The sequence below is a fragment of the Oncorhynchus mykiss genome, chromosome 17 (genome assembly GCF_013265735.2).
Source record: "Oncorhynchus mykiss isolate Arlee chromosome 17, USDA_OmykA_1.1, whole genome shotgun sequence".
In the NCBI taxonomy this organism is placed as follows: Eukaryota; Metazoa; Chordata; class Actinopteri; order Salmoniformes; family Salmonidae; genus Oncorhynchus; species Oncorhynchus mykiss.
This window is the reverse complement of record NC_048581.1, coordinates 66,779,327-66,793,436: the sequence shown is the minus strand read 5'-3', so window position 1 is coordinate 66,793,436 and position 14,110 is coordinate 66,779,327. Positions and strand designations below refer to the sequence as shown.

At 41.7% G+C, this 14,110-nt stretch overlaps 3 protein-coding genes across 3 annotated transcripts in view; 2 read left to right on the top strand and 1 right to left on the bottom strand.

Moving 5' to 3' along the window:
• The first annotated feature begins 1,135 nt into the window (after nucleotides 1-1,135).
• On the top strand, nucleotides 1,136-3,406 carry LOC110494425 (mRNA turnover protein 4 homolog). Its single transcript, XM_021569445.2, has 8 exons — nucleotides 1,136-1,228; nucleotides 1,512-1,570; nucleotides 1,685-1,788; nucleotides 1,906-1,987; nucleotides 2,075-2,142; nucleotides 2,270-2,421; nucleotides 2,620-2,696; nucleotides 2,818-3,406. The coding sequence occupies exons 1-8, from the start codon at nucleotides 1,201-1,203 to the stop codon at nucleotides 2,947-2,949; spliced, it is 702 nt and encodes a 233-aa protein (XP_021425120.2). The 5' UTR covers nucleotides 1,136-1,200; the 3' UTR covers nucleotides 2,950-3,406.
• Nucleotides 3,063-7,921, bottom strand: akr7a3 (aldo-keto reductase family 7, member A3 (aflatoxin aldehyde reductase)). Its single transcript, XM_021569444.2, has 7 exons — nucleotides 7,522-7,921; nucleotides 7,009-7,196; nucleotides 6,786-6,890; nucleotides 5,919-6,015; nucleotides 4,327-4,426; nucleotides 4,070-4,199; nucleotides 3,063-3,717 (listed from the first exon to the last, which is right to left on the bottom strand). The coding sequence occupies exons 1-7, from the start codon at nucleotides 7,820-7,822 to the stop codon at nucleotides 3,556-3,558; spliced, it is 1,083 nt and encodes a 360-aa protein (XP_021425119.2). The 5' UTR covers nucleotides 7,823-7,921; the 3' UTR covers nucleotides 3,063-3,555.
• Nucleotides 7,922-12,035: 4,114 nt separating this feature from the next.
• LOC110494423 (multiple epidermal growth factor-like domains protein 6) overlaps nucleotides 12,036-14,110 on the top strand; it is a 91,342-nt gene continuing 89,267 nt past the window's right edge. Inside the window, exon 1 of the mRNA XM_021569443.2 lies at nucleotides 12,036-12,896. Coding sequence (XP_021425118.2) covers nucleotides 12,805-12,896 — 92 coding nt within the window. The 5' untranslated portion in view covers nucleotides 12,036-12,804. The remainder of the gene's footprint in view (nucleotides 12,897-14,110) is intronic.

Here is a 14,110-nt window from a genome sequence, read left to right as displayed (position 1 = left end):
TTGCTGACGTTAAGGGTGAGGTTGTTGTCCTGGCACCACACTACCAGGTCACTGACCCCTTCCCTATAGACTGTGTCATCGTCGCCGGTGATCAGGCCTATCACCATCATGTCATCAGCAAACTTAATGATTGTGTTGGAGTCGTGAGCAGTGAACAGTCATGGGTGAACAGGGAGAACAGGAGTGGACTGAGCACGCTCCCCTGAGGGGCCCCTGTGTTGAGGTCAGCATGGCGGATGTGTTGTTGCCTACCCTCACCAACTGGGAGCGGCCCGTCAGGATGTCCAATATGCAATTGCAGAGGGAGGTTTTCAGTTCCAGAGTTGTGAGCTTGGTGATAAGCTTGGAGGGGACTGTGCTGTTGCATGCTGAGCTATAGTAAATGAACAACATTCACACTTAGGTGTAATATAGGATCTGTCCATAAATTCATATTCATTATGATCTAAAAGTGAAAAACTGGTCCTGACCTGGATCAGCACTCCTACCCTGAGACGCTTTGTGGATATGGCTGTAATTTGTCTATGTGGGATTTCACCTCTTGCTACTGCATTTCTCACTTCAGGTTCACAGATAACGTAACACATAAACTCCTCTGGCATAGAGAATTATTACACAAACCGGGCAGGCAACACCCACATAGATGGTTCTATCACTGTATCCATTTTTTGTTAAAGCAGTACACATTGATTAACTATCCTACATTGAATCACATTTCAGAGATGCACATGCCACAGACATCTCACTCAAGGGACACTGCTGTCAATTTTGCTGTTATTGCAGCACGTTAATTATGCAAAGATGTAGCTACATTATTGACACTCAACAGAAAACTCCATAGAATAAAGAAGGAAATCATTATTTCTGTCACACAATACTGTTCTAATGGCTTTATTATGATTGCCTTGTTAATACACTTATTTGTACACTCTTATGTTTGCAGGGTTCCATCTGCTGGGGGAAATGAGACATGTCTGTAAAGCACATTTTTCTACACGTTTAATACAGATGATTAAATAATGTATTCCTATTATTAAACTCAATATCGCATTTAAATTCAATGATGCGACAGAAAATTATCTCATAAAATGCAAGTGAATCGTGAATTATTGTCAGGCATATTTTGGACAGCTATGTTCAGTAGACAGAAACACGTGGAGTCCTTTTCCTCCCTAGGTCTTGTTCTACAACGCGATAACCATGCCAAAGTCAAAGAGGGACAAGAAAAGTAGGTTTTTATGTCAGATTCATCCAGTAGATGAAGAGTATATTAAGTATAGTTTGGATTAATGCATTACTTGAGGTAGCAGTTCACTACTATAGCATTTGCAGGGGATGTATTGCATCAAGAGGTGAAAGAGGAGCCCGCTAGCTAGCTAACTACATACTCTAACCATCTAGCACCATAAGCTAATAGCAAGCAGGTTATGTTTGCAAATATAGCTATTGCTGAACATTTTTTGTTGTCCTGTAGGTATTAACCCTTATTGTGTGCCTTTTTCACTTCTCAGTTTCACTAACAAAAACAGCCAAGAAGGGTCTGGAAACAAAACAGAACTTAATAGAAGAGGTAACTATTTCTGACCATTCAATCCTAGGTAGCTTGTTGTTTCCTGCCTGACAATGATATCCAGCTAAAACTCTTTGGCTAATAGTCTGTATCTGTATGTCCGTGGCCTTATAGTTGCGGAAATGTGTGGATATGTACAAGCACCTGTTCATCTTCTCTGTGGCAAACATGAGGAACAACAAATTGAAAGACATCAGGACAGCCTGGAAACACAGTCGGTAAGAACACTCAACACACTAGTCTATGCAGCCTGGTTCTCATTATTAAGACACGTTATGTGTATAAATACATGTAGCTGACTAGCCAGTTTGACTAAGGTTTTTCTTCACTTTCAGATTATTTTTTGGAAAAAACAAAGTGATGATGATCGCTATAGGTAAAGGATCAACAAGCGAGTACAAAGACAATTTGCACAAGGTATGTCAAATCTGTGATAAAGTGAGGATCAAATTGCACAATGACACTGCAAGGGGTTCAATTAATGTCAGCCTGCTTATTTTGTAGGTCAGCAGGTTTCTGAGAGGAGAAGTGGGTGTGTTATTCACAAATAAAACCAAAGAAGAGGTACAAGAGTAAGTAGATCAATATTTTGCATTTCCATTAGATGTACAAGTCCTTTTTTGCAACGATCCATTGCTGAGGCTGATTCCTTGTCCTCTGGTAGTTTCATAAGTTTTTCTCTTGATAAATGTTCTTCAGGTATTTCAGCCAGTTCAAAGAGATGGATTTTGCACGAGCAGGAAACAAGGCAGGGATGGCCTTAACACTTGATGAAGGACCCCTGGAACAGTTCCCTCACTCCATGGAGCCACAGCTGAGACAGTTGGGACTCCCCACAGCACTCAAGAAAGGTGAGAACCTTTCATTACAGACTTAAGAAAGCGATGTCCCTAACCTCCATCTAGTGACCTGTTTTGTTTGTTTCAAATGAACTTTTTATGCTTCTGATATAAACTTCTGATCTAACCTGAGGTTTTCTTTTGATTCATTCCCAAGGAGAAGGAATACATGTTGCAATTATTGGCTTATACCCCATTGTTTTGTCGTAGGAGTGGTGACGCTACTGAAAGACCATGAAGTGTGCAAAGAGGGAGACACACTAACCCCTGAACAGGCCCGTATTCTGGTGAGTTCTAAAGCGTCCCCCAGTCTACACCTGATAGGCCTGAGACATTTTGCAAGTCCAGTTGCTAGATGGTCCCATAAATGTCTTATCTAATCAAATTAACTTATTTTCCATAACATAGAAACTCTTTGGGATTGAGATGGCTGAATTCAGAGTGCAGATCCAGTGCATGTGGAACTCTGAAACAAGCGACTTTGAGAAGCTAGCTGAGGAAGAGGCCATGCAGGATAACGATGAGGAAGAAGGGAATTAATCTGGATAGAGCAATGGACTTCTCAGACTTGTTTTTAATACCGTGCCTTTTTTTTTAGGTCAAAACAAACTACTTTAAAGTGTTTCCTAATTGCAATGTTACCCATGGAATTGTGTATATACATTTGTGCTTTATACATTTTTTTTGGTCCACTCAAATACAACAGTACAAACTTACAGTATGCTGGGTTGTGTCCTATAAAACATCCCACAAAAGAAAGTTGGAATTGTTAATGCGAAGTATATCTTTAAGCTAGGCTGTAAAATCGCAACGCCGTGGCAGATATCATTAAGGAAAAAAATACTGTCCCAATTGCTCCAGTTTATTAAAGTCAAGACAGCCACCAGAAAAAGTTTCCTGAACCCAACTACCCTCAATTTACATGAAGTGATATAATAGGACCAAAATCATAATCGCCACTTTTCTTAATAATTTCATTAAAGCATCAATCTGATAACCAAACTGACTTATTTATAAAAAACCTACATCTCACTGTACATGTTAATTAGCTAACTGTATACGGCACATTTGGTAAAAAGGCAACAGTCAGTGGATATAGTCGATCAGATGTGGGCTCTAGACTAGCCAGGGTTGTTGAGGAGCCATCTAGCGGAAGTAATTGGGGCACTCGTGGGCCACCAGGTCCCAGGCATGTTTGAATGCCTCCACCACACGCTCATCCAGCGGCCCATCCTCAGAGGCAGAAAGGTTTTGATCTAGCTGCTCCATACTGGACATCCCAATGATTACACCATCTCCCAAATCACCCTGGAACAGTGGAGACAAAGCCCAGGTATAAGAGGACCCACCAATTAACACTATATACACCACACTTTTTTTATTCAATTTATGAAGATTGTTTAAATAGTACTGCTGACATTGAGTGAAATGTTCCTTTTCACATTGTAAAGATGTTTTATTTTATTTGTAATCATTGACTTATTACAGGCAGCCCAATTCTGATCTTTTGCCCAATTCTGGCAAAAGAGCTGATCTGATTAGTGGAATTAGTAGTCAATTACTGGAAAAGGGTCTGAATTAGGCTGCCTGTGTAAATACAGCCAAAGTGACCTAGCTGATAGTGAGTTGTCCCTGTTCATTATTGAATGTGGTCGGTTACCTTGAGGTGGGAGTGGTGGTACATCCAGCGTAGAGCAGCAGACGTCATGGAGGGTTTGTTTGAGCCATACGCTGTCTCCATGGCCTTCTGAACAAGGTCTATTGCCTGGAAGTGGCTCTCCTTCCAGTACCTGACACACAACACAAATCCAAATGTAATGTTTAATTGTATCTAGTGTAAAGCTAATCTGGACAAATCATGTTAATGTAACTACTGTGACCATATAGTTTATTAATACCATTTTATTCTGTTCTCACCTGTCTCTGTAAGCACCAGCCCAGTTGTTACCAAAGAAACGTCCTGAAGGCTGAGAACCTTCTTTGTCCTGATAATGGTACTTCCCTGTGAGAAGGCCCCCTGGTTGCACAGAAGAACAGCGTGAATGTTAAACCATGTTCTCACACTAGACATTGAGATTTTTTATGATCCTCAAAATCTTGCCATTTTAGAGGCGTTATAAACTCAGCAAAAAAAGAAACGTCCTCACACTGTCAACTGCGTTTATTTTCAGCAAACTTAACATGTGTATATTTGTATGAACATAAGATTCAACAACAGACATAAATTGAACAAGTTCCACAGATGTAACAGAAATGGAATGTGTCCCTGAACAAAGGGGGGTCAAAATCAAAAGTAACAGTCAGTATCTGGTGTGGCCACCAGATACATTAAGTACTGCTGTGCATCTCATGGACTGCACCAGATTTGCCAGTTCTTCCACTAAGGCACCTGCAAGTTCCCGGACATTTCTGGGGGGAATGGCCCTCGCCCTCCGATCCAACAGGTCCCAGATGTGCTCAATGGGATTGAGATCCGGGCTCTTTGCTGGCCATGGCAGAACACTGACATTCCTGTCTTGCAGGAAATCATGCACAGAATGAGCAGTATGGCTGGTGGCATTGTCATGCTGGAGGGTCATGTCAGGATGAGCCTGCAGGAAGGGTACCACATGAGGGAGGAGGATGTCTTCCCTGTAACGCACAGCGTTGAGATTTCATGCAATGACAACAAGCTCAGTTCGATGATGCTGTGACAAACCGCCCCAGAGCATGATGGGCCCTCCACCGCCCATTTGATCCCGCTCCAGAGTACAGGCCTCGGTATAACGCTCATTCCTTCGACGATAAACGCAAGTCCGACCATCATCCCTGGTGAGACAAAACCGTGACTCGTCAGTGAAGCACTTTTTGCCAGTCTCTGGTCCAGCAATGGTGGGTTTGTGCCCATAGGCGACAGTGTTGCCGGTGAGGACCTGCCTTACAACAGGTCTACAAGCCCTCAGTTCAGCCTCTCAGCCTATTGTGGACAGTCTGAGCACTGATGGAGGGATTGTGCGTTTCTGGTGTAACTCGGGCAGTTGTTGCCATCCTGTACCTGTCCCGCAGATGTGATGTTCGGCTGTACCGATCCTGTGCAGGTGTTTTTACACGTGGTCTGCCACTGCGACGACAATCAACGGTCCGTCCTGTCTCCCTGTAGCCCTGTCTTAGGCATCTCACATTATGGACATTGCAATTTATTGCCATGGCCACATCTGCAGTCCTCATGCCTCCTTGCAGCATGCCTAAGGCACATTCAAGCAGATGACCAGGGACCCTGGGCATCTTTTTTTTTTTTTTCAGAGTCAGTAGAAAGGCCTCTTTTTAGTGTTCGAAGTTTTCATAAGTGTGACCTTAATTGCCTACAGTCTGTAAGCTGTTAGTGTCTTAACAACAGTTCCACAGGTGCATGTTCATTAATTGTTTATGGTTCATAGAACAAGCATGGGAAACAGTGTTTAAACCCTTTACAATGAGTCCTGAAAAGGGGACGTTTCTTTTTTTTTTTGCTGAGTTTAGATGCACAGTACCTGCCAGAGGGTTGTATGCATAGAATCTGATGCTGTAGTATCTCAGACATGGTAGCAGTTCTGTCTCCACCTGTCGTGTGGTGGCATTGTACATTCCCTACAGAAAGGCACAGTTATTTGGTATTTTATTAGGATCCACATTAGCTGTTGCAAAATCAGCAGCTACTCTTCCTGGTGTCCACATGAAACATGACATAATTCAGAACATTAATAGACAAGAACAGCTCAAGGATAGAACTACTTTTTTTCAAGGCACACGTAGCCTGCATATCAATACATACAAACTATCTAGGTCAAATAGGGGAGAGGTGTTGCTTGATCTGTTTTTTGAAACCAGGTTTGCTGTTTATTTGAGCAATATGAGATGGAACGAAGTTCCATGCAATAATGGCTCTACAATACTACGCTTTTTTTATTTGTTCTGGATTTGGGGACTGTGAAAAGACCCCTGGTGGTGTGTCTGGTGGGGTAAGTGTGTGTGTCAGAGCTGTGTGTAAGTTCACTATGCAAACAATTTGGGATTTTCAACAACATTTCTTATGAAAAGAAGTCATGCAGTCAGTCTCCTAGATACTTAGCCAAGAGAGACAGGTATACATAGTATATATATCATCCCTCTGAATACAATGACGAGCAAGACGTGCCACTCTGTTCTGGGTCAGCTGCAGCTTAACTAGGTCTTTTCTTGCAGCACTGGAGCACAAGACTGAACAATAATCATGATTAGACTAAACTTGCTTTTTGGAGTGTGGTGTCAAAAAAGAAAAGGATAAACAACATTTAGAAGTGAGTTACTATTTAATAATATGATGTATTTTGAATGAAGGCAGTGTGGTATGTGACAGATGCAGACTTCCCGTGTGTTACCTGATAAACAGTGGGAAGAATCCAGTTGTTGTGTCGGCAGATGGTAAAGATTTCAGCCACTTCCCATGCAGCATAGTTTGATAAGCCAAGCTCCTTAAATTTCCCCTGAAAACCAACATAGCAATAAATGACATGTCTACAAAAGAGCCAGGTGGTGTGAAATATGCGTCAGGTGCCTGTATAACGGGGTGGGTGTGAGGAGAGTTGCCCTCCGGATCAGTACCTCTTTGTAGAGCTCATGGCAGGCCTGCAGTGTGTCCTGGATGGGGTTCTGATGGTCTGGAGCATGGAGGTAGAAGAGGTCCACACACTGTGTACGCAGTCTCTTCAGAGAAGTGTCCAGCTGAGAACGCACACTCTCTGGTTTCAGGGTCTTTCCTTCCCAGGGGTTGGCCTTGGTGGCAATGCTCACTGTAGATTCAGGCAATAAACACACACATGGCTGATAAGATCCAATCGGGTCATAGAACATGTGTAAGAAGTCATACTGGTAATGTAGCAGTGGTTTGTAACATTGCAGTTTGTTATCTGGGCACACTTTATGCACCAGTATGATTGAACTGTTAATGCACTCACCGATGTAACTACAGTTACTGTTACTACTAGTATGCATGGAATCTGGTGAAATAAAAACACTTGCAGCAGTGGTACAACATAGCATACTCAGATTATAATGTTACTTTTGTTTACAATGTTAGTATACTAGACAGTAGGCTATTAAAGCTGTATTCGTTACCCGTTTTGGGTAGATTCATTCCCCCAATGATAGTTTCTGCCTGTCCGTCTGTGTACATGAAGGCAGTGTCCAAATCATTGTGGCCGCGCTCCAAGTAGGCTTTCACCATTTTTGTGCTTGTCTCCGCGTCAGCACGCTCCCCAAACGCCATCGATCCCAGTAGTGAAATCGGGCGTTTCAATTGTGTTGATCCGGTCGAAGACATGTTGCGATGATGATAAACAATCAACGGTAAATACTTGGATCCTGAAGCGAGTCTTTGGTGAAATACACACAAGCCTACTCTTCCTCCCAAAAGCATAATAAACCGCGTTGTGTCAGCTGAGCACAGGGCAAATGACGCGCAAGCTGACAGTAGGGGAGTGTGTTAAAGTTGCAAAACGCTTTCGTGTACGTAAAATGGGAACCCGACTGTCACAAACAGTCGGGTTCCCATTGGAGCAGGAAGTACAGTGAAGAGTTCAGTTACCTCCATTCGACAATGATTTCCAGGTTCGGAGTCTTTCTATCAATAATTTGAATTCCTACACTAGGAACAGCGTGGTCCCTAATGCAGTTCTCATTTCAACCAGATGATGTCAGCAAACTACAACAGATTCCACTGAAGTATAATTCAGAACTCCATCAATGACTTGAATAGATTTTTTCCCTAAATACTGTAGCGACCTTAACCCAACACCTAGCGACCTCGTCAAGCAGTTCGGACCTCTTGGCGAAAGGTGATGGACAGTCGCTGGATCCGGGTCGTGTCCGGGTCGGGGCTACCCCTTAAATTCGCTACACTGGTGTCAGAAGTGGGATGGGTCCAGTGACTGTCAAGCTAACACCTTAACCGTTACGTCAGGAGGTCCGAACCTCTTGCCAAGATTGCTAGGTGTTGCGATAAGGTCGCTACATTACCCCCCTCCTTCAGAGAGGAGTGTACACGTGAGGGACTTGTTATAGAGAAGAGTGGGGACACGCTTTGCAGAAGGACAATGATCCGCCCCTTTTCCCCAAAAATGTTCTCCTAAAATGACATACCCAAATCTATACTGCCTGTTGCTCAGGACCTGAAGCAAGTATATGCATATTCTTGATACCATTTGAAAGGAAACACTTTAAAGTTTGTGGAAATGTCAAAGGAATGTAGGAGAATATAACACATTAGATCTGGTAAAAGATAGTACAAAGAAAAAAACAACTGTTAAAATTTTTTTTTTACCGTCATCTTTGAAATGCAAGAGAAAGGCCATAATGTATTCTTCCAATCCAGGCAATTTCGATTTTGGCCACTAGATGGCAGCAGTGCATGTGCAAAGTTTTAGACTGATCCAATGAACCATTGTATTTCGGTTCAAAATATTGTTTCAAGACTACCCAAATGTGCCTAATTGGTTTATTAATAACTTTTCAAGTTCAAAACTGTGCACTCTCCTCAAACAATAGCATGGTATTATTTCACTGTAATAGCTATTGTAAATTGGACTGTGCAGCTAGATTGACAAGAATTTAAGCTTTCTGACAATATCAGATGTCTATGTAGTGGGAAATTGTCTTGTCACTTACCACCTCATGCTAATCGCATTAGCCTACGTTAGCTCAACCATCCCGAGGACGGGACACCGATCCTGAAGAACCAACACCTAGCGACCTTGTCAAGAGGTTTGGACCTCTTGGCTTAACGGTTAAGGTGTTAGTTTGACAGTTGCTGGACCCGGGTTTGAGTCCCGGTCAGGGCTACCCCCCCCCCCCCCCCCCCCAAATTTGCTACAGTACCAACATAGCTTATATAACATAGGTAACAAGGCTACATGACAAGCATCAATTTCAACCAATGTGTTACTGTTTAACAGATTTTAATACTATCTATAAACTAATCATTAAACGCGTATAAACTACTTATAGGTCTAATATTAATAAATATTTTATAAAGTAGGCCTATAACTATCCTGTGTTACAGCTTTGCCTTTATTAGGGAAACACATCTTGTACCCCTCACATACTTTCCCACATTCATCTCATGAGCCTTCGCTCCTAGCTTATAAACCTGTCATTTGAATGGGCTACACTGTTTACTAAATACATCACATAGTCCTCTAATGTTGATGTCAATGTGAGGACTTCAGCATGTTTGCAGAGTCATGGCCTATGCCTATGGAATACTATATGCCATTATGTCACTTCCTTGTCAACAGAAGTCAGCACTAACAGTACGTAACTATTCGGCCTATAAGAGCACCGTATCAAGACGAGGGATAATCCCACATATACACATTTATTTTCTCCAAGCTCTCACTGAGATAGATGGAAACACAATGACTAAAACAGTAAGTTCTAATAATCTTGTTATATTCATATTTCATTTGGTAGGCTATTTCAAATTAAAATACCCCTGCAAAAATGCCAATTATGTCAGGAGAAAGTCTTCAAATTATGTGTAGGCCTAACTATTGCAGAACAATCCATGGTCCCCGTGTGTGTAACCATTTCACCCATTGCAGTGGTAATTAGACCATGGCTGGTATTGACCCTCTGGGCCTTTGGTCATTAGATTAGATGGAGAGCAGCAGTAACTTTGACCCATCTGACCACAGGCAGCATCAGCTGTGCCCTGCACACTGACCTGTGCAGCTTGACCACCCACAGTCTTCCTCCATAACTCACATAAGTGGCATATCTCCCCCTTCTCTCTCTGCTCTATTGCAACTATAGGTTCCTCTTTGGGTAGGATTAGGCAGCAGTGGATACTAATAACACATTGTCCCTGAATTGGAAACTGCTCTGTTCTGATATGTCATGAAGATGTGTGTGAAGTGTGATGTTGTATGTCTGAAATTATTTGTTGATCTACCTGCTGCCAAATATAGGCATACAATATAGGCATAATTGTATTGTAGCCTAAGGGGCCCTCACATCAATTCACAAGGCTTTCGACTCTGTCAATCACTGTATTCTTATCGGCAGACTCAACAGCCTTGGTTTCTCTAATGACTGCCTCGCCTGGTTCACTAAATACTTCTCAGATAGAGTTCAGTGTGTCAAATCGGAGGGCCTGTTGTCCGGACCTTTGGCAGTCTTTATGGGGGTGCCACAGGGTTCAATTCTCGGGCTGACTCTTTTCTCTGTATATATCAATGATGTTGCTCTTGCTGCGGGTGATTCTTTGATCCACCTCTATGCAGACGACACCATTCTGTATACATCTGGTCCTTCTTTGGACACTGTGTTAACAAACCTCCATACGAGCTTCAAAGCCATACAACACTCCTTCTGATGCCTCCAACTGCTCTTAAATGCTAGTAAAATGAAATGCATGCTCTTCAACTAATCGCTGCCCGCACCCGCCCGCCCGACCAGCATCACTACTCTGGACGGTACTGACTTAGAATATGTGGACAACTATAAATACCTAGGTGTCTGGCTAGACTGTAGACTATCCTTCCAGACTCACATTAAGCATCTCCAATCCAAAGTTAAATCTAGAATCGGCTTCCTATTTCGCAACAAAGCATCCTTCACTCATGCTGCCAAATTTATCCTCATAAAACTGACTATCCTACCGATCCTTGACTTCAGCGATGTCATTTACAAATTAGCCTCCAATGCTCTACTCAGCAAATTGGATGCAGTCTATCGCAGTGCCGTCCGTTTTGTCACCAAAGCCCCATATACTACCCACCACTGCGACCTGTATGCTCATGTTGGCTGGTCCACGCTATGTATTCGTCGCCAAACCCACTGGCTCTAGGTCATCTATAAGTCTTTGCTAGGTATAGCTCCGCCTTATCTCAGTTCACTGGTCACCATAGCAGCACCCATCAGCAGGTATATTTCACTGGTCATCTCCAAAGCCAACACCCACTTTGGTCACCTTTCCATTCCAGTTCTCTGCTGCCAATGACTGGAACGAATTGCAAAAATCACGGAAGTTGGAGACTTATATCTCCCTCACTAACTTTAAGCGTCAGCTGTCAGAGCAGTTTACCCGATCGCTGCAGCTGTACACAGCCCATTTGTATGTAGCCCATCCAACCAACTACCTACCTCATCCCCATATTTGTTTTTGTTTTTCTGCTCTTTTGCACACCAGTATTTCTACTTGCACATTCTCATCTTCACATATATCACTCCAGTGTAAATTGCTAAAGTGTAATTACTTTGCCACTATTGGCCTATTAATTGCCTTACCTTTCCTTTGCACACACTGTATACAGATTTTTCTATTGTGTTATTCACTTACGTTTGTTTATCCGATGTGTAACTGTGTTGTTGTTTTTGTCACACTGCTTTGCTTTATCTTGGCCAGGTCGCAGTTGTAAATGAGAACTTGTTCTCAACTGACCTACCTGGTTAAATAAAGGTGAGAAAAAAAAAGAAAAAAAACATGAATATCTGAAGAAAATTATTCAGTTTTAACTTGCAATATGTTACAACACCAGGACATTTGGGGGGAAAAAGCTAACATCTCTGTTATTGTCCCAATCCATTCCATTGAAATTATCCATAATCTTTTCAAACAATCTGGACTCAGGGGTAGACATAACACAGTAAATGTAAATCCGGGACACTCCAATTAGTATAATATGTTACGAAATACAATTAGTATGATAAGTTACGAATTCCAATTTGTTGTTAGCTAGGTGGGTAACGCTAATGCAAGCTAGGCTAGTTTAGCTAGGTTAGTGTTAGGAGGTAGGCTAGGGGAAAGGTTAGCTAAAATTCGAAGTAGTTACAAAGTAGCTGAAAAGTAGTAAGTAGCTACTTACTACTAGTAAGTAGTAAGTAGCTAATTAGCTAAAATGCTAAAATTGTCCATGAGGATATCCTCCCATCTACCCACCCGACCAAATACCATACTTTCGTTTTAGCTTTAAGTAACCTTCTGTACTATGTAACCATACCAAACATAACCAAAATAGTTTGATTGTTGTAGGTTTACTTTTACTATTTTACGTCTAGTCTATGAGACCAGACTGCTTCGATTTACTCTTATAAGCCATTGCGCGCGCATGTGCGTTCAACATCTGCATGTTGTAAACCAGTTAGGAACGACCTCCAAGCACCACTCTGTACGGGATGTATGACTGCATCACTTTTGGAATTAGAAGGTGTTGTACTGACACTTCTCACTCTCTGGTAGATTTTTTTTTGTGTAACAGTGAAGCCTCCTTCCAATATTTATTCAGTAATTAGGCTACGGATTTTTTTGTGCATTCTGTCTTTTTTCACTAAAACGTGTCAATACCACTACATTTCTGCGCTTTAATGCATATATATTGATACATTCAACACAACTTGGAAATGGATTGTATCTTCGTTTTAATAGTTTTTCAATACTTACTTATCGATGGGATATACGCAGTGTCCAGCTATGGAATTCTCCTACCATACATGTAAGTATTTTTTATAAACTGTCATTTTTACTTGATAATACATATTTTAGTCACAGTAACCTACATGATAAAACATTTCTGGTTAGAGTCATGTCACTTGCTACTGCTATTCATTTGAGTTTAAAACCATATAACCAGAATCCAATATCTGTTGACATATCAAACTACCGGTTAATAGGATTATTTAAAAACATTCACAAGTTGAAATATGATATTTGTTTATCAATTAATTAATTTCATGTTTCAATGTTTTACTCAAAAGGTGTTTGCATTGAAAGAAGAACAATGTGTTCTATACCTGGGCTTGTATAAACCTGTAGTTAAAACGACAGACAACAATCACTGTTAACTCTTAAGGCTGTATTTTGTACATTTCACAGAAAGGTATGCACCTGGAGCTATGATGCACCTGGAGCTATTCATACGAATACTCTACTGTCTTTCTCAAAATGCACTGTAATGTTATTACATAATTACACATGATCTCGGTGTGGATTAATGATGCAGGAAGCATTCCTGAGATGTTCCTAAGTTTTCCATGTAATGGGGAGCATTCCAAAGTAACAGGTGAGATAGGTCCGAGATGAGGTGCTTCTGATAAGTCTGACTTCATTATAAGTCTCTGTTCAGTTGTAATGGCCGTGTCAATGTCAGATAGTGAAAAATAATGGGAATTTTCTGAGAGGGACCATTGCCAGTCTTGGAAAAATAGATACAGTATCAGCATCACAAACTGAAGGTGATCCCAGACCTCTCAGACATACACACTATCCCAGAAATGAGACAAGCTTGGACATGGAATGAATGAGCTACTCGTAAAGGATGAGACTTCTCTCAGACGTACTGCAGAGAGGTACCAAAACACTGCTTAATGTTAGGGATAGTATGGCAGCTTGAGATGGTCTTAGAGACTACAATGCAGGGAATATGGTACGATGGGATCTATGACACTCATGGCACCTGGCTTATGGCACCTGGCTTATAAAACTCAATAACAAGAGGTCCAAATCAGTTTGTATGATCTTGTTATTCTGCTCTCCTTTGATCAATGTTTTGATATACTGTAGTATCAGGTAAAGTCTTAGTGAATGTTTGTTTGATGTCTTGCTGCAGGCAGTGTCTTGTGCTGCCCTGCTTAGGGGTCAAACAGTAATGCATGGAGAATTCCCCTTAAGTCTTAGCAGACAGCACAGGCAGCACGACACAGTATTAAC

Excerpts from the sequence above, each read along its gene's own strand:
- LOC110494425 (XM_021569445.2), top strand. The coding sequence starts at position 1,201 with ATGCCAAAGTCAAAGAGGGACAAGAAAA. Across the intron at positions 1,229-1,511 it reads GTCAAAGAGGGACAAGAAAA|TTTCACTAACAAAAACAGCC; the intron begins GTAGGTTTTTAT and ends TTCACTTCTCAG. Across the intron at positions 1,789-1,905 it reads ACAGCCTGGAAACACAGTCG|ATTATTTTTTGGAAAAAACA; the intron begins GTAAGAACACTC and ends CTTCACTTTCAG.
- akr7a3 (XM_021569444.2), bottom strand. The coding sequence starts at position 7,822 with ATGCTTTTGGGAGGAAGAGTAGGCTTGTGTGTATTTCACCAAAGACTC. Across the intron at positions 4,427-5,918 it reads TGCATACAACCCTCTGGCAG|GGGGCCTTCTCACAGGGAAG; the intron begins GTACTGTGCATC and ends CTGTGCAACCAG. Across the intron at positions 4,200-4,326 it reads GCTGGTGCTTACAGAGACAG|GTACTGGAAGGAGAGCCACT; the intron begins GTGAGAACAGAA and ends GTTGTGTGTCAG.